A 25,979-nucleotide genomic window follows, 5' to 3' on the forward strand; every position below is an offset into this window, starting at 1 on the left:
GGCCCTTGATGAGAGTTAGTTGAGGGTGGTTATTTTGAATTAATTTAAATGATGATGTGCTAGCCATTATAACAGCCCAGGTCACCGAAGTCCAGTTCATAGGCTTCCTTCTTGATTAAATTTGAGACCCTGTGAAGTGGACAATAACGATTTCGATGCTGGCCTATTATTTCAGCTTGTCAGTCACCTCATTCATACAACACTGCTTATCTGGCAGGAACCAGATAAAGAAGTACATTCTGGGAATGAAGATGAAATCGGGTCCATGTGGTTTGGGGAGAAGGTTATAAACTGGCAATTAACATGTTTGTTAAAGTTTCAGAATAGCCATATAAAGAGTCCTGTGGGAATACCAAAGGACGAAAAAATAATTCCACTAGCAAAATCAGGAAAGCCTTCAGAGATCTGAACTCAGAATCACCCCCCACCCCCAGCCATTAAAATTTACAGGTCTCCACTGGAGTTTGGAAAACAGTCAGTACTCAGCCCAGGCACTTCTTTGGATTTTCCAACTGTTAACAGGTTGTTGTATTTCCTCTGTGTTTTCTGAACCATTTGGTAGTACATTGGGCATGTCTTGACCTTTGCACAGTGTCTTGACATCTAAAGGAAAATTTTTCTTATAACCGTATTATGCTTCAGAATATTAATGGTAATTCAGTAATATATAATAGAACTTTTATTTAAATTTCTCCATTTGTCCCCAGAGTGTGTTTTCTATTTCTTGTACTTTTATCATCCAGGACACAGTCACGGTTAGTATCTGGTTTTGTGTTCCTGCTTGTTTGTGGTTTGGTTAGGTTTGGTTTTCCATGACATGGCCTTCCCCCCCGCCCCCCAAGAGTTTGGGGTAGGTATTTTGTAGACTGTCTAGCATTTTAAACTTATCTGATTGATTTCTTATGATTGGACTCACAATAAAACTTTTTAGCAAGTAAGTTTGGGTGATGGCTACTCTGCTGTACATATCAGCACTGTGGGTGATCCCTCTGTCGGCACTTTATCATTTCATTAATGGGACAGCCAGATCCATTATAAAGGGATGTTTATTTTCCCCTTATCTATAGGATGATATATTGAGACCCTATGGATAGCCAATCTTTTTACTCATTGTTTTTAAAATCCACTGAGGATTTTTTACTGTATTATATTGAGGCTACAAGAAAATATAATTAAAGAAAAAAACCATTTCTTCTGTATTTGTTACCTAAATTTCTTTTTCTATGTGTAATAGTTATATACATCTTAAATTTTTGGTACTAAAAAATGAAAGATTTTGAGGTTTATTTTATTTTTATGTGTATGTGTATCTGTCTCTGTGTGTGGCTGTGCACACATGTGCCCGAGGAGGCCAGGAGAGGACATGAGGATCCCCTGGAGCTGGAGTTATAGGTGTTTATAAGCTGCATGATGTTGCTTGGTGCTGGAACCCCAACTCCTGTCCTCAGCAGCATGTACTTTTAACCACTGAGCCATCTCCCCAGTCCCCCAGATTACATTTTTTTTGTGTTAAAATTGCCACATCTTTAATCAGTGGCTGGCTCCTGCGCTCTTTGGGCATGACTCTAGCCTTTCAGCACTTCTCTAATTTAAAGTATAAGACTTACTGGTTCTTTTCTTGCCTCACAGTTGGAATTAGCTTTTTTTTTTTAACCCAGAATCCCAATATTGCCAAAATAGTAGAGTGATTTTTAAATATCAAAATCTGGCTGGACATGGTAGTGTATACCTTTAATACCAGTGTTCTGGAGACAGATACAGGTAGATCTCTCTGAGTTCAAAGCCATCCTGGTCTACACTGGTAATTCCAGTCCAGCTAGGGCTACATAGTGAGATCCTTTCTCAAAAAACAAAGAACCCCCCCCCCAAACAAAAGCAACTCTGAATATAGATTTACCACTTGCTAATTCTTGCTAATCTAATCTTGCCATTGCAGATTAGATTGGCCCTTTCAGTAGAACTAAGGAGTATCTTTGTATTGTTTGTGGTGGTGGTGGTTGTTTTTGGAAAAACTGAGTTCTGGAAACTGAAGAGATGACTTAGCAGTTAAAAGCACAGGCTACTCTTCCAGAGCACCTGGTTTCGTTTCCCAGCACCCACATAACTCCAGTTCTGGGAGATTTGATGCCCTCTTCTGGCCTCTATGGGTTTGCATTCACATGATGCACTTAAAAACATGCACACGAAAACACTCTACACGTAAAAAATATTTTTTAAAAAACTTTTTAAAAACTAAGTTCCTATAAGAATTTCCAGCCAAATTTGGTGGTTGTTGAAACAACTTGTTTTAGTCCCATCTTTGGGTCTCCTTCTTACATATCAAGATCTTAACTTCCAACATCCTGTGCTGTATCCTACCATGCACAAAGTTACCAAAATATCTAGTAAATGAAGGTCAAGATTTCTTTATAGTTCTTTTTGTACTTGGAATTATTGCACAGAGTTTTATACTAAGACATTTCATAGGGATGGAGACATAGTACAGTGACGGGGTGCTTTTGTGGCACGCACAGACCCCAACTCCACAAAAAATGAAATAAAGGCAAAAAATCTAAAACAGCCAACAAAATCTTACAGTAAATTTTTTTGTTGGGATGATTGTGATTCAAACTGTGATAAAAGATTAAATGGGAGTTTGCTAAGTGTGAATGGGTCTTGATGTATTTCAGACTGAAACAGTAGTACGTTCCTCACTAACTTAGGAAAGGACATGGCAAATTAATAAGAATGAGGAGTTTTTGCATAGCTAACAGATGGGGTCTCATGGAATGTAGCAGATGCTAACAAAAATGAAGACTGGAAAGCTGGGTGTGGTGGCGTGTGCCTTTAATCCCAGCACCAGAGGCAGAAGCAGGCAGATCTCCATGAGTTCCAGGCCAGCCTGGTCTACATAGGGAGTTCCAGTCAGCTGGGGCTACAGGGAGACCCTGCTTCAAAAAAACAAAAACAAACAAACAAAAATAGACAGGAGTAAAGTATGGAGGTCATTTTTTGCAAACACTCCTTATGATGCATTAGTAGTCTAATAAACTTAGAAGTTGAAAATATTGTAAGTCAAAACACACTTATTTAAGCCTAACCTATTGGATATCATAGTTTAGCAGCCTAGAATACTCTAGAGTGTAGATTGTTTACCCTCATGATCCTTTTGCTAACTTGGAGTGCTCAGCATTGGAGAGGATTGTAGTAGGAATGGATCAAAATTCAAAACATGATTTCTATTGAATGTATATCATTCTTGCATCATAATAAAGTAAAAAAAGTTTTAGGATTTACAATGTATGTAATAACATTTCGCAATTTAAACTTTGGACAGTAGCACTTAAGCAGATGGAAGTGTCCTAAGAGTTCTTAGTGCTCATTCCAAAGGGTGTTGTTTGCTTGTAGCCATGCTGGTGATTGAACTCAGGACCTTGGGCGTGCTAGGTAGGCACTCCACTAGGCTACATCCCCAGCACTATCTTTTTTTTTGGTACTAGGGATTGAACTCAGGGCCTTGCCTGCTCTACCACTAAGCTAAATCCACAGCCCTCCAGTTCCCAAATCTGTAGGTTTTTTTTGGAAATACTTTTCAGATTTATTTATCTAGTTATATGATTTTCGTAACTTATTAAAAACATTACCTGGGTTGGAGAGATGGCTCAGTAGTTAAGAGCACTGGCTGCTTTTGCAGAGGACCTGGGTTCAGTTCCCAGCACCCACATGATGGCTTACAACCACCTATAACTCCAGTTCCAGGGAATCTGATACCCTCTTCTGACCTCCGTAGACATTGTACAACATGGGTGCACTTACATACATGCAGACAATACACTCATACACAAAATAAAATAAAATACTAAAATAAAATATACCAAACATTATCTGGCAATTATTAGTTTTCTGTAAACAGTGATCTTAAAACTGCTTGTTATGCTGGGCATGGTGGCTCAGGCCTTTAATCCCAGCACTCGGGAGGCAGAGGCAGGCGGATCTCTGTGAGTTCAAGGCCAGCCTGGTCTACAATAGTGAGTTCCAGGACAGCTAGGGCTACAGGGAGACCCTGTCTCAAAAAGACCAAAAAAAAAAAAAACCCCTGCTTGTTATATATGTAATCTTAAGATGTCAATGTATATATTAAGAAGATTATCTTCTGTGGCTATTGAAATGGCTCAGTAGTGAGCACTGACTGCTCTTGCAGGGAACCTGGGTTCAGTTCCCAGTGCCTATATGATGGCTAACAGCTGTCTGTAACTGTGGTCCTAGGGGATCCAAAGCCTTCTTCTGACCTCCTTGGGCATTGCATGACATGATGCACTTACATACATGCAGACAAAGCACTCATATACATAAATTAAAAAAAAATTTTTTTTTGAAAAGATCACCTGGCTGGGCGTGGTGGCGCATGCCTTTTAATCCCAGCACTTGGGAGGCAGAAGAATGTATTATCAGTTGTTAGTAGTCATCTGTCTGTGCCTGTTATATCCAGTTCATTCATAATGGTGTTGTCTTCAAGTGTCCTTTCTGATTTTCCTCCATGCTAGATCTCTCCATTTCTGATACAAGGGGATGAAGCTCCAGCTGTCATAGTGGATTCATCTATTTCCTGTATTTCCATCACTTGACATTTTTTTAGGGGCATGAGCATTAAAAATGGTTGCATTTCCTTGGAATACTGATCCCTTTATCATTTGATGCCCCTTGTTATCTCTAATAATTTGTTTTGCTCTGAAGTTCACTTTGAAATTAATATAGCTATGTCTGCATTCACTTGATTAGTATTAGCATGCTGTATCTTAATCTTATAACTTAATATGTATCCATTATAATATTTAAAGTTACTTTCTTATGGAAAACATAGGGGTTCAGTTTTGCTTTTAGATTTACCCTGACAACTTCAATTTATTTTTATTTTATTTTTATTTTGTGTGTGTGTGGTGTATGTATGTGATGTATGTGCATGTATGTGTACAGGAGACATCTGGTATTCTCCTCTATCACTCTTTGCCTTATTTCTTTGAGGCAGTATCACCACAGCATGGGTTACAGGTATATGTATGATCATGCCTGACTTAAAAAAATGTATGTTTGGGCACTTAAGTCCTCATGCTTGCACAGCAAATGCCCATAACCACCTAGCCATCTCCTCAATCTAACCTTTATGCTTTAATTGATAGACACGATTGACGCTATTGATATACTAGATTAGTTTATATATTTTGCACCTGTGTCATGCAATGCCTGTGGCAGTCAGAAGAGGGCATCAGATCCCCTAGAACTGGAGTTGCAAATGGTTGTTAGCTACCATGTGGGTGCTGGGAATTGAACCCAGGTCCTCTGTAAGAGCAGCCAGTACTCTTAAGCACTGAGCCATCTCTCCAGCCCATGTTGCTTATGTTCTTTATTTCTGTCTTTGTCTTCAATATTTCCTGACTTTTGTAGATTTTTTTTTTTTTTTTTGGTCTTTTTGGGACAAAGTCTCCCTGTAGCCCCAGCTGGCCTGGAACTCACTATGTAGACCAGGCTGGCCTTGAACTCAGAGATCCGCCTGTCTCTGCCTCCCAAGTGCTGGGACTAAAGGCTTGTGCCATCATGCCCGGATGTTTTCTCCTTTCTCATTGTATAGACTTGCACTTCTGTTTTTCATGTTCTTTAGTTTTCAGTATTATACATTTACATGTATACATACAATAGAAACGTTGGTGCTATTATTTTAAGTTATTAAGGCAATTAAAAATAAGAAAAATATTTTCCCTTCATTTATTCTTTTCACGTGTGCTTTAATTCTGATCTAATTTAACTTGTATCTGATCTAATTTAACTTGTATCTGAAAAGCTTCCTTTCTTTTAGATTTGTTGCAAGGCAAGGTCTTATGTAAAGTTGCCTCAGTTTCTCTTTGACACAGCATTCTAGGTTGGTGGGGCGTTTTGCTGACTTTTGGTTTGGCTTCTTTTATTCTCTTCTGACTTGTGTGGTTTCTGAGAAGTCAGATGGAATTCTTACCTTTTAGTTGTCTGTAAATGAACTTCTCTTCCCCTTTTTCCTCCCCCTTCATTTTCTTTATTTTGATTTTCTGCATTTGGAAGTGTTTTGCTTGCACATGGTTTCTGTGGCATTTATTTGTATTGGCAGTCTTGGAGCTTTCTGGACCTGTGGTTCGTTCTGACACTAATCTAGGGACATTCTCAGTCATCATTGCCTCAAATAGTTCTCCATTCCTTTTACTGCTTTTTCTGGACCTTGCATTACATGTATGTTACACCTGTTCTAGTTTTCCCACCATTTTTGCATACTTTTCCAGTCTCTTTTAAATGCTTTTCAGTTTTAGAAGTTCCTACTGTAGTGTCGTCAAGCACAGAGGCAGTTTCCTTAACTGTGTCCAAGCGACTTAATGCACACACCGAAGGCATTCCACTTTCTCTTTCAGTGTTTATCTTTTTCTTTTTGGTACTTTTCTTACAATTTCCAAATTTCTGTTTACATTTACCTATTCTTGTATTTTTCTGATTTTAATTTTATAACCCTTTACATATTTCTGGTGTTTGGTTTATTTATTTATTTAATTTATTTATTTATTTTTGTTTTTTTGAGACAGGGTCTCCTTGTAGCCCCAGCTGTCCTGGAACTCACTATGTAGACCAGGTTGGCCTCGAACTCACAAAGATCCGCCTGCCTCTACCTCCCAAGCACTGGGATTAAAGGCGTGTGCCACCACGCCCGGCTGGTTTATTTTTCTTGTCTTTCAGTGTGCCTTGTAATTTTTGGTTGAGAGGTAGCTATGTTATAGATGAAAAGGAAGTAAATAGGTGTTGAGGTTTAGGATAAAAGTTTTGTAGTCCTGTAAGTAGGTGCAGTCTTTTTTATTTTTTAAAAAAATTATTTTTTATTGTGTTTTTTTTTTTTTGGCCTTTTTGAGACAGAGTCTCCCTGTAGCCCCAGCTGTCCTGGAACTCACTATTTAGACCAGGCTGGCCTTGAACTCACAGAGATCCACGTGCCTCTGCCTCCCGAGTGCTGGGATTAAAGACAGTGTACCACCACGCCCAGCTTTATTGAGATTTTTAAATTCCAAACAACATTCCCCACTTAAATCCAGATCCCCTCCCCCATCCATGCCTCCCCCATCCCCCCACAAACCTCATGTATTCTGCCATACATGCTGAGTCCTGTTCATTCAGGTGTTTGTACCCAAATGTCTGTCAGTATGAATGCATCCACTGGAGTCTAATCAGCCCATCCAGTGGTCATATGTAAGTCATACTCTCCCTCACCCAGCAGCAATTGGTCTCAAATAGTTCTCAAGCTAGTGCTGGCCTGCCACCTATTTCTCACCTCCCCTTTGGGCTCTTGTTTAATTGAGCTGACATAGGTCCCACGCTTGAGCAAGCCTCCACCTCCCTGTGTTCATGAACCCGCCCTGGCTCTTAAAATCTTTCTGCCTCTTCCACAATAGTTCCTGAGCCATGGGTGGGTGAGGTTCCATATAGGAGTCCCATCCTACACTCCACAGTTTCTTATTCTCTAAAACTTGGCCAGTTGTGGCCTTCGGTGTGCATCACACACTGATGTACATGGAAGACTCACTGGTGAGAGTTGAGGGATTCATTAGCCCTCTCTCTACCCCTTATTCTGCTATGTTCCATGAGCCTTAGTTGTAGAGGTTTGACTGCAGATGTGCCACCTGGTACTGGGCATCTCCCAAGTGTATGTTCTCTGTGCCTGACCAGATGTGCAACTCTGCAGTAGCCTCAATCTGTTGCTAAAAGAAGTTTCTTTGATGAATGCTGTACAACATGCTTGTTACTCTAAGGGAGGTCTCTTCTATTTGGCACTGTGTTCCTTGCCAAGCAGCTCCTAGGTATACATATGCATAACTAATCACTCTACATGCATTTCTTATAGGGTTTCTAGGGCATCACTTTCCCCCCTGCTAGGTTTTCTAGCCCCCTGAGATTCACTCATCTCCACTCCATTTTCTCCCATCTGGCTTCCCTTCTCCCTCTCTCCCTAGTCACAGTACCCGCATTATCCCCACTGTTCCCCACCGTTCCCCCAGTGCCTCCCAACTCCTGCCATCTTTCCTCTCCTGACTTCCCTCCCTCCCTGACACTATGGTCCCTCCTCCCTCTCCTCCCTGCTGATTACGCCCACTTTTTCCACCTCCCTCAAGCTCAGGACCCATGTCAGCTCAGGTAAATCTGTTGTTCCCTTCTATCCCTCTTTTAGGTTGTTTCTTATCCTTTACCTCAGTGTGTCCTTTCCCTTTACCTGGCTTCTGCTGTTACACCAGAATTTATATACTTACATATAAGGGATTGGTGCTACAGTCCATAAATCACAGAGAACATAAGTCACTTGCTTTTCTGCGTTTGTGTTACTTCACTTATTATAGCACTCTCTAGCTCCATCCATTTACCTGCAAATGTCATAATTTCATGTTTTGTTACTGCTGAGTAGAACTCCATTCAGTAGATGTACCATGTTTTCATTAACCATTCATCAGTTGAGGGACATTTAGGTTGTTTCCATTTTTTAGCTATTGTGAAGAGAGCAGCAACAAACATGGATGTACAGGTATCTCTACAGTATGATGAGTCCTTTGGGTATATGCCAAGGAGTGGTATCACTGGATCATTATGGTAGGTTCATTTTTAGTTTTTTGAGGGTTCTCCACACTGTTTTCCATAGTGGTTGCAGTAGTTTGCATTCCCACCAGGCATGAATGAGCATTCCTCTTTCTCCACATTCTCTCCAGCATTTGGAGTCTTTCGTTCTCTTAATCTTTGCCAATCTGATTATAGGAAGATGGAGTCTTAAAGTGGTTTTTATCTGCATTTTTCTAATTACTAAGGTTGTTTAGCCCTTTTTTAAAAATTTATGTGTATGCATGTATTGCCTTCATGTAGGTAAGTGCACCCGTGTCGTGCACTGCCTGCGGAGGTCAGAGGAGACTGTTGGATCCTTTGGGACTGGAGTTACCTGCCATGTGGGTGCTGGGATTTGAAACTGAGTCTTCTGCAAGAACAACCAGTGTTCTTAACTTCTGAGCCATCTCTCCAGCCCCAGTTAAGCACTTCTTAAGATGATGCTTAGCCATTTTTATTTCTTCATTTGAGAACTCTGTTCAAGTCTGTCACCCATCTTTTTATTGGGTCATTTATTTTCTTCTTTCTTTTTTGAGTTCTTTGTATATTCTGGATAATAATCCTCTGTCAGATGTGTAGTTGGTGAAAATTTTCTCCCACTCAGTGGGTTTCTTCTTCCCTTCCTTAGTTGTTTCTTTTGCTGTACAGAAACTTTGTAATTTAATGAGGTCCCACTTACTGAATGTTGACCTTAGTGCCTGAGCAGCTGGTGCCTCATTTAGAAACTCCTTTCCACGCCTCTATCTTGGAGGGTGCTGCCTATATTTTCTTCTTGATGTGTTTGTGCTAGGGGATTCTGAAATTCACCTGTGCCTCTCAGCCTCCCTGGGGGGGAACTGTAATCAGCTATTCCCCTTCCTCTTGGTCGCTTGGGTTCTGGTAGTGTTTCAGCAGATCAGGCTTTGCTTAAAAGAAAAGCTTCTCTGGTGCTGGAGAGATGGCTCAGTGGTTAAGAGCACTGACTGCTCTTGCAGAGGACCTGGGTTCGATTCTCGGCACCCACATGGCATCTATGAATTGTCCTTAACTCCAGTTCCAGGGGAATCTGAAGCCCTCTTCTGACCTCCGTGGCATTGCACAGTACGGGTGCACTCACATACATGCAGGCAATACACTCATACACATAAAATATTTTTTAAAAAAAGAAGAGTAAAGCTTCTCCTCAAGGTAGACCTTGCTGAGAACAGAAAAGTTATCATGTATTTCAAAATGATTGTTTTGTCTCTCCCTGGCAGAAGCATAAAATATTTTTTTTTCCAGTATTCAATGTGAACTCATGATAGAGTTCCTGGAGTTAAACTCAGAGAAGACTCCCCTGTGACTTGCCACTGTCGCTAGAGGCTTTAAATACCAGTTTGTTGGTATTGGGCCTCTGGCAATTTGTTAATTACAGTTTCTTTCCCTACCCCAGCATTAATTGCCTGCAGAGATTCCTGCTTGGAAGTTTCTCCTCTGTGTTGTAATCTGAGTCTCTACCTATTTGTTCAGTTTTAGGGGTTGCCATTTGGCTTTTTATTATACATCTCTGATGGATCTAAGACGAGTTTACTTGAACTTAAATGTTTTTAGGTGCTGTTTTAACTTCTCATCTTTTCATATGCTGAAGTATAAATCAGACTCTTTCCCTCCATGGGGGATGGCGTGTGTGTGTGTGTGTGTGTGTGTGTGTGTGTGTGTGTGTGTGTGTGTTGTGGTATTAAGAATATTATTTCCTATTGAAAATTTTTATTTTTATTTTATGTGTATTAGTGTATTACTTGCATGTGTGTAAGTGCACCCATGTCATACAATGCCCAGGGAGGTCTGAAGAAGGCATTGAATTCCCCTGAAACTGGAGTTACAGTCGGTTGTTAGCCGCCATGTGGGTGCTGGGAATTGAACCTGGGTTCTCTGTTAAGAGCAGTCAGTGCTCTTAACTGCTGAGCCATCTCTCCAGCCTGTTATTTCCTATTTTAAACTGATTCAGTATTGTTCCAAATTGATAAAAGAATTAAGTTAAGTTGTAAGCCATAAGGCACTTGCAGTTCATATAAAAGTAGAGGCTGGAATAAATTTTTAAAAGCCATTGATGATTATTCCTCGTAAATATTAGAGCAGTATATTTGTCCTAATTATTATTAAAATTGTCCTTGTACCACATTTAGGTCATTAATTTGGTAATTATCTATTTAGCTGTTTTTAATATGCCAAGCATTATTCTAGGGTGTAAATAGAATTTTAGGATGATGCTTTTATAATCTGAGGTTTTTAAAAAGTCATTTCATATTAGGCATTGTTTTAACTCCGTGCATTTTTTATCTCATAATCATTATATATACCTTATAAAGGAAGGACTGTCACCCATTTTATATGTAAGAAAACTAAATATTAACGTCTTTTAATATACCTAGGTAGAAGCTCGGCATGGTGGCACAATAGTGAGTTCCAGGTCAGCTGGGGCTACAGAGAGACCCTGTCTCAGAAAGACACACACAAAAAGATACCTAGGTAGAAAACTATGGGACCGAGTTTCAAACTCAGTCTGACCTAATAGCACAAGTTCTTATAAAATTTGTTATTTATATTAAAGATTCTCAGGACAGTAGTCCACGCTGTGGGGAGCAGGACATAAAAACTAACACAAACTTTGTTTTTGTTCTTAATGCTTGGCTTGCTGTAGTGAGACCCAACTTCAGATAGAAACTAGAAGCCCCATTCCTCATTGTAGAGTTCTCAGAAGGAGCTTCTAGACTTACCCTCAACTTGGCAAGAGACCTGTTCCCTGGTGGGCTGAACTCCTGTTTGGGAGCAAACTCCTGTGTAACCAGCACCAAAAAATAAACAAAAAAGTCAAAATGACTCTATCTAGAGCCAGGCAAAAATCCTCCAGTGCCTGACCCCAGTCTAGTGACTGTGACTGAGGTGTATGAACCCAAGGCAGAGGCATTCTGGGACAGAAAGTTCTCATGGTTCATACCAATGAGCGGATTTGAGATGAACCTGGGCTTGGGCTTAGGCTGTGGTAGAGAGCTGAAACAATGACAACACATCAAGATCAAGACCCTGGCCGATTCCATTCTGTGTTTTGTGAGGGCTCTCTGCTTCATAGATGGGACCTTGTGTTTTTACATGGTGAAAGGATTACCAGGTTCTTTCAGACCTAGTTTATTGTCACTTATGAGGGTGAACCACTCATGACCTAATCACCTCTCAAAGACTCCATACTGTGACCATGGGGGTAGGCTTCAATGCATGAATTTTAGAAAGGCATATATTCAGACTACAAAAGAAGCTACCCCTTAAAAAATATGTTGCAGTTTTATTTATTTGGGGGTGGTGGAGAGCATGCATGCCACAGTGCATATATGGGGCTCAGAAGGCAACTTACAGGAGTTGGCTCTCTCCTTCCTCCATTGTGTCCCAGGGATTGAACTTAGGTTGTCAGGCTTGGCTGCAGGCACTCTTACTTGCTGAGCCATCTTGCTGGCTAGCCCAGAAGCTAATGCTGAATAGTGTTTACAATGTGTCAGACACTGTTCTAAACACAAAGGTTAAATAGCTTGCTGTCTTAGTGAGTTGTTGTAGAGCTGATTGGAACATAGGCAATATGGCTCCAGAATTGATGCTTTTAGCTACTATACTACCAGGTAGATGATGACTAACTTGCCTTCCCTGTACAAATTCTTGCATTAAGGCACCTTGGGAGGGCTAGGGAGATGGCTCCTCCTGTTTCTGACTCCCCAACACTGGGATTAAGGCATGCACTACTGTACTTGGCTTTCTATATGAATGGTGGTGACTATACTCATGCTTGTGTGACAAGCCCTTCACTAATTTAGAACAGAAAAAAAATATGCAAAGCCAGAATATGAGCTCATATAAGGTCTTAATGTGTTTAACTGAACTATTACTTTTTATTTTATTGTTATTTCTCCCATTCAGTGAGTTACTTTTTTGTTTATTTTTTTATTTTAAGTTTCTTAGTGAATTATTTTTGTGCCTTGACATATAACTGATAATCACTTTCTTGTGATATTCTGACTTGGCATCTTTTTTTTCTGTTCTTAAGAGTATTTTAGTTAGCAGGGTAAAGTAATCAGGTGTCATTCACTGACTACCATAGCAGTAACAGTTTTTTGTCTACAGTAGGATAAGTGCCATAGAAATCAATGACCCAGATTAAAAAGTAAGGTATATCCTTAATTCGTATGTATGCAGTCACGAGATTTGTAGCTTTTTCAAGGCAGAGAATTTAGTTGTTGGAAGGTTATTTCAACATGGGAAAGAGTGGTTTTTGTAAATCATAGGCAGAGGCCAAAGTTAAAAGTCTATGAAGTGGATTGGTGAGAAAACATAGGCAGTAAGCATTGGCTGAACATCTTTTTGATCATCTGCTATGTCCCAAGCCATGTTGGAGATTATAGACTACTCTTTAAAACTCTGCTTATCATTTCTGTCCTTTTTGGTAGATAACATACATGAATCATGTTTTCTTTCTCCTTGATGATGACAGGAGGACAGTAGAATATTAGAAAATGTTTTTGTTTTGGGTTTTGTTTTTATTTATATATATAGTCTCCCTATATTTATATATATATAGTCTCCCTATAGCCCTGGCTGACCTGGAATTCACTATGTAGACCAGGCTGGCCTTGAACTAGCAGAGATCTGCCTACCTCTGCCTCCTAAGTGCTGGGATTAAAAGTGTGTGCCACCACGTTTGGCTTGCTTTCATTTTTTATTTTCTAAATGTTTTCTTCTTTTTTAATCTTATTTCTTTCATAATTTTTTTTATTACATTTATTTATTTTGTGTGTGTGTGTGTGGAGGTCAGAGGATAGCTTGCTTGCAGTAGTCAGTTCTGTCCTTCCACCACATGGATTCTGGGGATCTAGCTCAGGTCATTAGGCTTGGTGGCAAGCTCCTTTACCTGCTGACTCATCTCATTAGTCTGGGGTTTTGGTTTTATAACTTACTAACCACAGTGCTCTTCCCATACTTATAATCAACAAATAGCTAAGTGAACAAATATTCTAAGTGTTTGTGACAGTGGAAGATAAGATAAGCAACATAGTAGCACAAGGACAGACAGGACAGGTTTACTTTTGAGTAATGAAGACCGGACTAAAGAGGCAGCCAGGAGAAGCAACTATAATTCAACACACATGCTCTGTGACTCTACTGCTTAGATGTTAGATGTGAAAGATATAGAAAGTTCAGTCCTTGCAGTCAGAGTTGGTTTGGGGGCTGTGTGTGTGTGCGTGCGTGCGTGCGTGCGTGCGTGCGTGTGTGTGTGTGTGTGTGTGTGTGTGTGTGTATGACAAAGTCAAAAGAAGAGTTGTAATTTGCTAATAGCAAATTTTAATGTTCATATGAATTGCCTACCCTTTTTGTCATTGTATTCTCTCCTTTCTAGTTGCCAGATATATACTGTAGAAAGGTGAAGAAAAGAACTAAAGCAGTAAAAGAAAGAGAAAAAAAATAGCATTTCTATTTTGGAGTGAAAAATCCTGCATATCATACTGTATAAATGTTTGTATTATTGCATATTCAGTATTTTTCTTTTATCTGAGTTTTATAATTGGGTCTAAATTAATTGTGTCATATTTATTACCTAAGAGACTTAATACACATTTGCTGGCTTTCTTCTTATAGTTTTCAGCACATGACCTCATCTCTTCTCCAAAATTAAAGCCCTCTCAAGGAATGCCGGTAAATGATGACTTATGTTTTAGCAGAAAAAGAGTGTCAAGAAACTTATTTCAGAATAATCGGGATTGTAACTCAGATTCTATTCCTGTATGTAGTGCTGGTAAGTAAAAATATGAGGTAATGAATATGCTGAACTAAGTTAATGATTTCTTTGAACTCCATAGTCTATTTGAAGGCTCATAGAAAGTATAATCTAATAGACAAGTCAAATTCAATAAATACTTATGGAAGATTTGATGAAAGTGGGCACTTTTGACATAATTATCTCATGAGACCACAGAAGGTCTTCTTATTGCAAACTGTTAATAATGCAGGGCAGTAGTCACATAATAAGCCACTCATTTATTGATCATCTCTGTATGTCAGGTGCTTTTCCTAATGGTGGGGATATAGCAGTCAAGAGAAGGATAACTACAAAGTAAAGCTTGCATTCTAGTTGAGCACAGGAGCAAGTACTAAATCAGAGTAAGACATGGTAGATTAGATGGTCATGCTGAAGAGGAAGAGGAACATTTTAGATTCTAAGATGAAAGGCATCCGTATTCCAGAAAGGAATATTTAAAGCAAACCAATAGTTACAGGAAAGATGAGCCAGTGAGTTCAGGAAGAGGGAATAGTCAGGGCAAAGTACCTAAGATGGTTGTATGGAGAACTTGTTTCACAAAGGTGAGAGAGACTAGTATGTTAGGAACGAAATGAATAAGGACATGCAGAGCTGAAAAGAAAAGGGAAAATAGAAGTTCTCAGTCACAAGTCCTATTGAACTCATTTTGGATGTTATATTTAAAATTGATGAAAGAAGGACAAAGGGGAAAACTGATTAAAAGCTCCTTGTCACAATTCTGGCTAGATATCATGGAGGCTTTAACTAGCATGTCAGTGACTATAGTGAGAAGTTATTGGGTTCACATTACATGTTGTAGATAGAGTTGACATGATTTGCTAGTAGATTCCATATGGAGAGTGAGAAAAAGGAAGTCAAGAAGGCTTAGGCACTTCTTTGAAAAGAAGCTGAAAGCTATTTAATTGTCTAATTGTTAGAGAAAGTAGGCATATGACATTTCAGCTGCCCTGGTTAGTGCCTCACGCTGTTAGCAGTTTGAAAAGTCTTTAAAGAAGATGCTCTGTAGCTTTTTGATTCATGTGACAGAAATAGAGAAATCTACAAAAATAGAAGGAATAGGCTTCAGGTGTTTGCTGAGCTGTGTCAAGGCAAGATGGTGAAAGATTAAATTGGGACTGGGAAGTACTTGTGTGCTGGCTCAAAAATTTAACCTCATACTTGCCTGACAGACAATGGATTTTTTTTTTTTTTTGTAATTAAGGAGCAAGGGTGATGCAATCAGGAGGATATGATAGGTTGACATACAAGATGAAGGTGAATAGGGAAGAATTTCAAGATTTGGCACCTAGAAAATTAGAGAAATCAGATCGAATTAATTACAATCCTATTTTGGCTTTGTTTTTTCTTATGTATGGTAATAAATTGGTATTAATTTTTCTAAAAATATTTCTAAAAATGAAAAGAGAAAAGGATGTATGTTGATAAATAATACCAGTGGGAAGGAAAAATAGTTTTGAAAGTAAAGATTGGGTATTTTATAATTTTAACATTTATTTACTATCCAATTGGTATCAGTTATTGAAATTTGTTGACTATAAGTTTGATCACAGTATTTGGTAAAAATTCTTCTGAGAATTTGTGGAGCTTTAGGCAGCAAAATTCTGTAGTATTTTCATGCAGAAATGCAATGAAATGTTATACTGATTGTGCTTTAATTTTTTTTTTTTTTTGGTCTTTTTGAGACAGGGACCCCCTGTAGCCCCAGCTGACCTGGAACTCACTATGTAGACCAGGCTGGCCTTGAACTCACAGAGATCTGCCTGCCTCTGCCTCCCAAGTGCTGGGACTACAGGTATGTGCCACCACGCCCGGCTAATTTGTTTATTTGATAGAGGGGAAAAAATGTACAACAATATATCCAGTTATATTCATACTATTTTTTTTATTTTTATAAGTAGCATAGTTCCTTTACCATTGAGAAGCTCATACATAGTTATATAGATTTTGAACAACTAGATATAATATGAGATGTTATATGTTGTAACCTAATGCTAGATGGACTGATATAAATTAGGAATATCACAGGAATATCACAGGAAGAGATCATAGTTGCTAAGTAGTCTCAGAATATGGCAGGAAAGATGTTTGCTTGAGCTGAACTTAAAAGCATTAACGGGTTTGCAGCTGGCAGCGAGGCAATAGGAATTGTTGTAAGCAGGGAGAAAGCATAGCCTAAAGCACAGCAGCGGAAATGAACCTGGAAGATCTAGTACATTAAAATGCTTTAAAAGAGGGGCTGGAGAGATGGCTCAGCAGTTAGGAGCACTGGCTGCTCTTGCAGAGGACCTGAGTTCAATTCCTATCACCCATGTGGTGGCTAACAACCATCTTAAACTCCAGTTCCAGGGGAATCCAACACCCTCTTCTGACCTCCGTGGGCATTGGCAGGACACAGGTGCACTTAAATACATGCAGGCAATACACTCATACACATAAAATAAAAATAATTTTTAAAAAATTTAAAAGTTTGAAATAAAAGGAGAGAATTTAAAACTAGCTGAATACTAGAAAGGTCATTATGACCTTTCATTAACTAGTCACAGGAAAGAGATTCAGGAAACAAGCCTGGGTAAGTTTAGAAATTATATGAATGGGGGTTAGAAAGATGGTTTACTGGTTAAGAGTACTAGCTGTTCTTGCAGAATACCCAGCTTTGAATCCCAGCACCTACATGGCAGCTAATAACCATCTGTGACTCCAGTTCCAGAGGATCCAATACCCTCTTCTGTCCTCTGTGGGCATTGTACAACATGGGTGCACTTACATTTCTTACAGGCAATATACTCATACACATAAAAATAAAAATAAATTATGTGAATGACGGGTTGGGGGTGTGGAGACTGAATGACAGATACGGAGTGGCATTGTGTAGTATGAGAAAATGGAGAATGTAGGAAGGAACTGTCTTCTTTAGTATAGCTTTCCTCTTTTTTTCTGTCTTTTTGAGACAGGGTCTCCCTATAGTCCCAGCTGGCCTGGAACTCACTATGTAGACCAGGCTGGCCTGGAGCTCACTATGTAGACCAGGCTGGCCTGGAACTCACTATGTAAACCAGGCTGGCCTGGAGCTCACTATGTAGACCAGGCTGGCCTGGAACTCACTATGTAGACTAGGCTGGCCTTGAACTCACAGAGATCTGCCTGCCTCTGCCTCCCAAGTGCTGGGATTAAAGGCGTGCACCACCATGCCCAGCACCTTTCCTTTTTATGACCTTTCTTAGTGCATATTCTCTGCTGGTAAGCCTTATCAATATTAAATACTGTCCTTTTCTTACCTGCCTCTCTCAGTGCACTCTCGTATTTATTCTCACCAAGTTGACACCAGTGCTCATTAAATAAGATGCTTTCGTGAGGTAATGTTGACTTTTACTTTATGCTTTCCTCACGTCTTCCTTCAAAAGGTAATACTGCAGGTCATCAGACAAATCTTCCTGGAAAGTGTGGACAACTTGGATTGTCACTAGGTGGTAAAACTGGCAGTGTAGATTCTGACTTACAGTTCCTGGGGACAGCAAACAGTCATCAAGATAAAGGTAAAAATTTCAGATTTATGTGGAAATGCTATTTATAAATGTGTAACATTTCTGACTTTAGCCTGTATGTTATTTTGTGTGATTAAAATAAAAAAGCATGTTTGTTGCAATTTCATGACATTAATAGCGTTTTTCGTAATACCCTAAATGTTAGATTTTATAATCTTGATTGAAATATGACTAATCAAAGTTTATAAACTTATGATGAAGCCAGCATCTTCATTTCAGGTAATTGAAAATAACATTCATTAAATAGTACTGTGTGCATACAGTTATTTAAATTTTTAAAGCTATTTAGAATTTGTCACATCTTCTTAGAAAATATAACTTCCTGACAAGTTGTTTCAGAAAAGACTGGATGTAGCACCTCATGGCTATAGTTTCAGCACTTAGGACATTGAAGCAGGAGAATTGAATTGTCATGATGTAAATTTCAGGCCAGCCTTGGCTACATGGCCAGACCCTGTTTCAAAACAACAAAAAAACGAACAAAAAACCCTAGAGGAATTAGAACTTATATACAATTAGTAGGGAAAAAATACTATCTGGGGGCAGCTCAGTTAGAAGAATGCTTGCCTAGAACACATGGGGCTCTGGATTCCATCCCTAGCACCATGTTAAATAAAACAAAAAAACTGGGCTTAATTGTTCATGCCTTTAATTCCATCACTAGGAAAGCAGAGGCAGAGGTAAGAAGATTAGGAAGTTCAAAGCCAGCATAGACTATATAGTGACTTTGAAGGCACCTTTGGCTACATGAGACCTTGTCTTTAAAAAAAAAAAAAATAGAGGCTGGAGAGATGGTTCAGTAGTTAAGAGCACTGGTTGCTCTTGCAGAGGGCCTGGATTCAATTCCCAGCACCCACATGGTGGCTAACTACTGTCCATAACTCCTGATCTCCATGGGCATTGCATGACAGGAGTGCTTTTACACACATGCAGGCAATACACTCATACACATGAAATAAAAATAATAAATAAGAAAAAATACAAAGACAAGTAAAAAATATATAAGATGGTAGAATCAAAACTAAGTACATCAGGAGCTGGAGCAATGGCTCAGAGGTTAAGAACACTGGTTGTTCTTGCAGAAGACCAGGGTTTGAATCCCAGCGCCCACATGGCAGCCAACAGCTCTCCGTAACTCCAGTTCCAGGGGACCCGACAGCCTCTTCCAACCTCTGCGGGCATTGCATGACACGGGTGCATTTACCTACATGCAGGCAATACATGCATACACATTAAAAAAAAAAATTTAAAAAAAGCATATCAATAATTGCTACCAACATAAGTGAATAACTTACCATTTATATTATAGCAATGGAACTGGGTAGATGGCTCATTCAGTAAAGTATTTGCAACATAAGCAAGAGGACTTGATTTCCATCCCTAGGACCCATGTAAATGCTAGGCACAGCAAAGTATATCTGTAATGCCTATGCTGGCAAGGCAGAGATAGGAGGATACCTGGGCCTTGCTGGCTAGTCTAATCAAATAATAGGTGGAGAACAATTGAGGAGGATCACTGACCAGTTTCTAGCATCTACACACCGGGTTCTAGCATCCACACACGTGCACATAATAAATAAATCAGATTTTTTTTTTCCATTGAAATGTTGCTGTTAAGGGAGACAATTATGGGGTAGGAATGTAGCTCAGTGGTAGAGCATTTGCTTAACATGTGCAAGACTCTGGATTAAATACCAAATATCACACACAAAAAATGCAGTACTTAAAATACATATTTTAAAAAGTAGGTTGGGAGAAAGTGAAGTACAGAAAAGGTACAATAAACAAACACTCAAAGTACGTATAAATATATTGATAGGGAAAATGTATCCAATAAAGTTATAATGAGAAGAATGATTCACTAAAAACACAATACTTAGCCGGGCGTGGTGGTGCATCTCTGTGAGTTCAAGTCCAGCCTGGTCTACAAAGTGAGTTCCAGGACAGCTGGGATTACAGGGAGACCCAGTCTCAAAAAGACCAAAAAAAAAAAAAAAAAAAAAGGCAATACTTTTCTGATGTGTGTGTATATGATATAAATGCATGTGTTTTGGTATATAAATAATTTGATAAAATTACAAAAGATAAAATAACTCTGCAAATGTGTTAGAAAATTTCAATAGGATAAGAAAGTTTTAGATTAGAAGATGCAAGGTATTTGAGTACAATTTTAATTGGATGTTTACTTGACACTGTATAAAAATATAATTGCTATATAGGGTGAAAATCTAAATGTGACAAGAGGAAAGCCTTTGAACTCTGAGAAGGTTGTGTGTATATAAATAACATTCTTTTTATTCTATTACAGTGTATGCTAGCCTAAATTTTGGCAGTAAGACACAGCAAACATTTGGTAGTCAAACAGAGCGAACTTCATCATACTCGGGTTCAAATCCAAGCCCAGGACCCTTTATCCTTCCATCCTATCCTTTCTCATCACCTCGAACCAGCCCAAAGCACACATGTCCTCTTTCTATATCTCCAAAGAAATCTCAAGATAATTCCATTAATTTCTCAAATTCTTGGCTTCTTAAAAATTTTGAAGGACTGTCAAAGCCAAGTCCACAAAAAAAAGTTGTCAGCCAAAAATCATCTGACCCTACAGGTAGGATTGATGGGTAACGATCAATGCTTTGATTAAATTTATGTTTGAATTAGTAGTGTGGTATATAGTGTTTTTATGTAATATGAAAGGATTTCATGTTATTACATTTATTAGAGAACAGTGATGCTTTTACTTCATCTCAATTTAAAAAGTAGTCTTTGTTTCTAATGTAAGAGAATATACTTTTTATTTAAAAATACATATTCCAAATATTACTTAAACTTCCTGTTCTCTGAAAATAAAAATAAAGTAAAATAATGTATTTTTCATGCAGGAGAAAATTTTCAAGAAAAAACTACTCCAGTTCAACTTACACCTGCCTTAGTGAGATCACCATCTTCCCGAAGAGGCCTAAATGGGACAAAGCCTGTTCCTCCTATACCAAGGGGAATAAGTCTTTTGCCTGATAAAGCCAATTTGGGACACAAAAAGAAAGAACCTGATGATATTTGGAAGACTGAAAAAAATAGTCTTACAATTGATCTTTCGGAATTAAATTTCAGGGATAAAGATTTGGATCAAGAAGAGGTTAGAACTACATAATTTAGAAGCATTTGTAATTTTCTGTAATACAATTGTGGCTTAAGGAAAAAAATTAAGTACTTTTTTGCCATAACATTTTTTTCTTTTTTATAAAAATTAATTCATGTTGTGGGCTGGAGATATAGCTCATTTGTTAGAATGTTTACCCGTCAGGAAGCCTGGGTTTCATCCCCAGACCACATAAGCCGAGTGTGGTGGCCCATGCCTATAAACCTATAATCCCAGCACTTGGGATGAACACAGGAGAATCAAAAGTGCAGGATCATCTGTGACTATGGAGCAAGTTCAAAGTCAGTGTGGGATACATGTCTCAAAATATTAATAATAATTCATGCTCATTACAGAAAATAAGGAAAATACAGTGGTTTATTAAGAAATTCATCATATAAGATCTCACAACCCAGAATGGCAAGGTCGAATAATCAGTTTGTCCTGTTACTAACAGGACCCCCTCCACCCCCTTTTTTTGGTTTTAGTCTTACGCTTTAAAGCCAAGACAGCAATCCTATCTCACCTCCCACGTGCTTAGATTACAGTTATGACCACTGTGCTTACCCATTTTTTTCTTTTAATATGTAAACTATAGTTCCTTCCCCAATGCAGTTTCTTTTCTTCATCAAACACACTACTGTTTCCATTAATTTTTTAATGTAATTTCATTGGTTTTTACATTAATATATGCTATTTTTATATACATCAGTTTATTTATGGTATAGTCATACAATTGATTTTGGCCAATTACCAACCTTTTGCAAGGACAAAAAATATTGCAGTGAAAATTCTGGAGCCTGAATTTTGTACCCTTGTGGAAATTTTTTTATCTTTATGAAATTGAGAGCATGTTGCCATATGCATGTTTGAATCTTAGATCACCCTCTCTTTGGCATTAAAGTGTGTTACCAACATAGTAACTTTGTACATGCAAATTACATCAAAAAAGGAATGTGGTAGCTATATCTTTTTTGGATTTAGAGTAGTACTGTTTATGTAGATACCTCTTTTTAATCATTTCACGTGTCAAAAGTGATTTGGATGATGGAGAGATGACTAGCAGTTGAGTGCACTGACCCCCAGTTCAGTTACCAACACCCATGTCAGGTAACTCATAACAGCCTGCACCTCTAGCTCCAGGGGATCCAACACCTATGGCCTCTGCGTACTCTTGCACCAAGGTGCACATACTCTAAAATCTTTTTATCTACATATATGTAAGTGCTATATGCAAGTATGTAAGTACTATATACTACATAATGTAGTATATGCCCATTGGGGCCAGAGGAGAGTATCAGATCCTCTGGAACTGGAGTTACAGATAGTGGTTAGGCACATGGATGCTGGGAACCAAACCCAGGTCCTCTGGAAGAGGAGGAAGTGTTCTTAGCCACTGAGTCATCTCTTTAGCACCTAAATAAATCTTTTTTAAAAAGTGACTTTACAGAGCAGGGCATGATGGCCACGCCTTTAATCCCAGCCCTTGGGAGGCAGAGGCAGGCAGATCTCTCTGAGTTCAAGGCCAGCCTGGTCCACATAGTGAGTTCCAGGACAGCTGGGGCTACAGGGAGACCCTGTCTCAAAAAGACCAAAAAGAAAAGAAAAAAGAAAAAGAAAAGATGACTTTACATTAAATATGTAAACAAAAAAAGTCATGATATTTCATGGTCTTAGTAAACCCTTCCCCCAGACCACACCTCTCCTGATCTTTCAGCCAGTGCTGGCTGTAGTGCCAGCGATGACCAGGAGGGACCCCGTGGTCTTAGTTTAGCCTCTAAGATGTAAGCATTTTATACTGATTGCTCAGTAATACCATTTAAATGCATATTCATTTAAAAGTATCTAGTGTTAAGAATGTATAAAACTGATAAAATACCAAAATTGGTTCTTAATGATTAATACAGTCATGACAGCTTCCAATTGCTTGTGAAATCTTTCCTTGATTTTTCTTCTTCACATTGTGTTTTAGGAAATTTATTTAAAGGGAAGAGATTTTTAAAAAGACATTTTTGTAAATAAGTTCACCAGGTTTTATATATTTTTGTAATGTTTTTACATAACTTAAAAGGTCCTTTTAGTGGGTAATTGAAAGGGGACTTTCTTTTGTGTAAATATTAGTAAACATAGTAAGCGTCTGGGGGTGATACATATTCAACCTTTCAAGCTTTTCTTGTTGTTTTTTTGTGTTTTTCTTTTTCCTTTTTCTTTTTTTATTTTTTTCTGTTTCTTTGAAACAGGGTCTCCCTGTAGCCCCAGCTGGCCTGGAACTCATTATGTAGACTAGGCTGGCCTCAATCTCACAGAGATCTGCCTCCCAAGTGCTGCAATTAAAGGTGTATACCACCATGACTAGCTAGCCTTCCAAGCTTCTTTTTTTTTTAAATATTTTTTATTATTTTAATTTTATGTGTTTGAGTATATTGCCTGCATGTAGATAAGTGCACCCGTGTTGTGCAATACCCATGGAGGACAGAAGAGGCCATTGGATCCCCTGGAACTGGAGTTACGGACAGTTGTTAGCTGCCATGTGGGTGCTGGCATTAGAACCGTGGTCTTCTGCAAGAACAACCAGTGTTCTTAGCCACTGAGCCATCTCTCCAACCTGCCTTCCAAGCTTTTAATGGGACCGTGGCTCTGTTGTTGATCAATCAGACTGAATAATTGTTTAAAATGGCCTGTCTTGCTCTCTGGTTTCTAATAGGACACATCCTTTTTTGTTTGTTTATTATTCTTTGACAATTTTATGCATGCATATACATGTATACATTTATTTTGGTCATTTTCACCATCTATTACTCTCTTTCCCCCCTTCTATTCCCATCGAATCCCTTCTTTCCAACAAGTATTCCTCTTTCATGTCTTTTTTGCTTTTTATTTGCTTCCTTTTCTCTCCTCTCCTCCCCTCTCCTCCCCTCCCCTCCCCCTCCCCTCTGTTCTCCCGTCCCCTCCCCTCCTCTCCTCTCCTCTCTTTTCTTTTCTTTTCTTTTTGGTGACCCACTCCGTTTTATTATGGTTGCTTTCATGAACATGGATGTGGGATTATTTACTGGGGCATGGGTAGCTTGATAGTGGTTGCACACCTGAAGAAAAAGACTTGCTCTCCCCCAGCAATCATTGATTGCCAGTAGCTCCTCAAGGAGGATGGGGGCCTCATGAGCCCTTCCCCATCCATGCTGGAAGGTTGACTGTTCCATCTTGTATAGGTATTGTGCAGGTAACCACAGCTGCAGTGAGATCATGAAGACAACAGCCATGTCAACTCTAGAAGACAGTGTCACAGCACTCCTCCCCATCCTCCTGCTCCTTCATTCTTTTGGTGCATATGATACTTACCTGTTTTGAGTTTGTCCCCTTTGTTATTTCTTTTTCATTGTTTATATTCTTTGATGTGAGTTGACTTTAATAAAGTCATATGCTTATGAACTAGAACTATATTCTTGTGTTATAAAGGAAAGCATATAAATTAACTTTTTAAAAAAGGTCTCCCTGTAGACCCAGTTGGCCTGGAACTTGCTATGTAGATCAGGCTGGTCTTGAACTCACAGAGATCCACCTGCTTCTGCCTCTGGAGTGCTGGGATTAAAAGTGTGCGGTGCCATCCACCATGCCCTGCCAAATGTATTTAAAATACATTTTTATTCTTTGAGAATTTCATACAGTGTATTTTGATCATATTTGTTCTCCTCTCCCTAACTTGTCACAGATACCGCCCCCCCTTTTTTTTAATAACCAGAGTCCAGTTTGTGCTGTTTTTATATTCATGGGTATGGGGCCTTCCATTGCTGTGTGGTTGATCACAAAGGGCCACACCCTTAAAGAAAACCAGTTTTTCCTCCTCCATAAGTCATCAACTGTCAATAGCTCCTCAGTAAGGAGTAGAGGCTTATGAGCCACTCCCTTCTTCATGCTAAGTTGTTGACTGCCTTAATATTGTGCAGACAACCACAGCTGCTGTGAGTTCATGAATGTAGCTGTTCTGTCATTTCCAGAACACTGTTGAGCTTCAGTCTTTTCTGACCCCTGGCTTTTAGAGTCTTTCTGCGCCATGTTCCACAATGCTTTTATGTGCATATTGATATGTTTTTATGGTAGTTAATAAATCAAACATTTAAATTTTTATTATTTCACTTAATTTTCATAGTAATTCCTTAAGTTAAATAAAACAACACTTACTAGGTTTTTAAAATTTGTGTGTGTGTGTGTGTGTGTATTTATTTTTGTAGAAGATGCTAAGTAACTTACTCAGGGTTGAAAAAGACAGTGGTAGGACTCAGATTCAAGCCACTCAGCTCCGTATTGATTATGGTTTACATTGTACTATATACACTTCTGTAAATCCATAAGCCTGCTCTTTCTTTTTAACTTTTATAAAAACTTTATTTAGTATTTCATATATGCATATAAGGTGTTTTGATCAAATCCGTGCCCACTCCCTCCCCTCCAACATTCCCCCCTCTAAAGAAGTAACCCTAAAATCTTTTAAGGATTAGATACTAGCTCCCAAATACATTTGACATTTTGACATTTTTGGCCTTTGGAACAGAGTGTGTTGCTAACAGGCCCAAGGACATTTTGACTTTTAGCCTAGGGGGATTGCCTACATTTCTTTGGGGTCTTTTTACCCTAACTGCCTAGCCAGTTCCTACCTCCTAGTCTTAACACACCATCCTCTGAAGGGGCTACCCAAATTGCCAATAGGGACAAGGGATGCAGACTGCTCCGGCTTCTTCCATGCTGAACAGGGATGCAGGGTGAGGCAGTTGGAGCACCCCTTCAGTGGGTTTATCTAAAAGACTCCCAAATTGCATAACTCTTATCTCTAAGGGGAAAAGAAAGTCCTTGAATCCTGAATAGGAGA

The 25,979-nt window shown here is 38.9% G+C and overlaps 1 protein-coding gene across 4 annotated transcripts in view; it reads left to right on the top strand.

Moving 5' to 3' along the window:
* Positions 1-25,979, top strand: part of Togaram1 (TOG array regulator of axonemal microtubules 1) — a 95,819-nt gene that overhangs the window by 2,339 nt on the left and 67,501 nt on the right. For 3 of the 4 annotated variants that reach the window (XM_008855536.3, XM_008855534.2, XM_008855535.2), the window contains exons 2-5: positions 14,260-14,416; positions 17,842-17,973; positions 20,291-20,587; positions 20,862-21,115. In XM_008855536.3, coding sequence (XP_008853758.1) covers positions 14,260-14,416; positions 17,842-17,973; positions 20,291-20,587; positions 20,862-21,115 — 840 coding nt within the window. The remainder of the gene's footprint in view (positions 1-14,259; positions 14,417-17,841; positions 17,974-20,290; positions 20,588-20,861; positions 21,116-25,979) is intronic. The other variant, XM_029557423.1, reaches the window with a different exon arrangement.

Source organism: Nannospalax galili, unplaced genomic scaffold (genome assembly GCF_000622305.1).
Source record: "Nannospalax galili isolate Female #2095 unplaced genomic scaffold, S.galili_v1.0 scaffold168, whole genome shotgun sequence".
Classification (NCBI taxonomy): Eukaryota; Metazoa; Chordata; class Mammalia; order Rodentia; family Spalacidae; genus Nannospalax; species Nannospalax galili.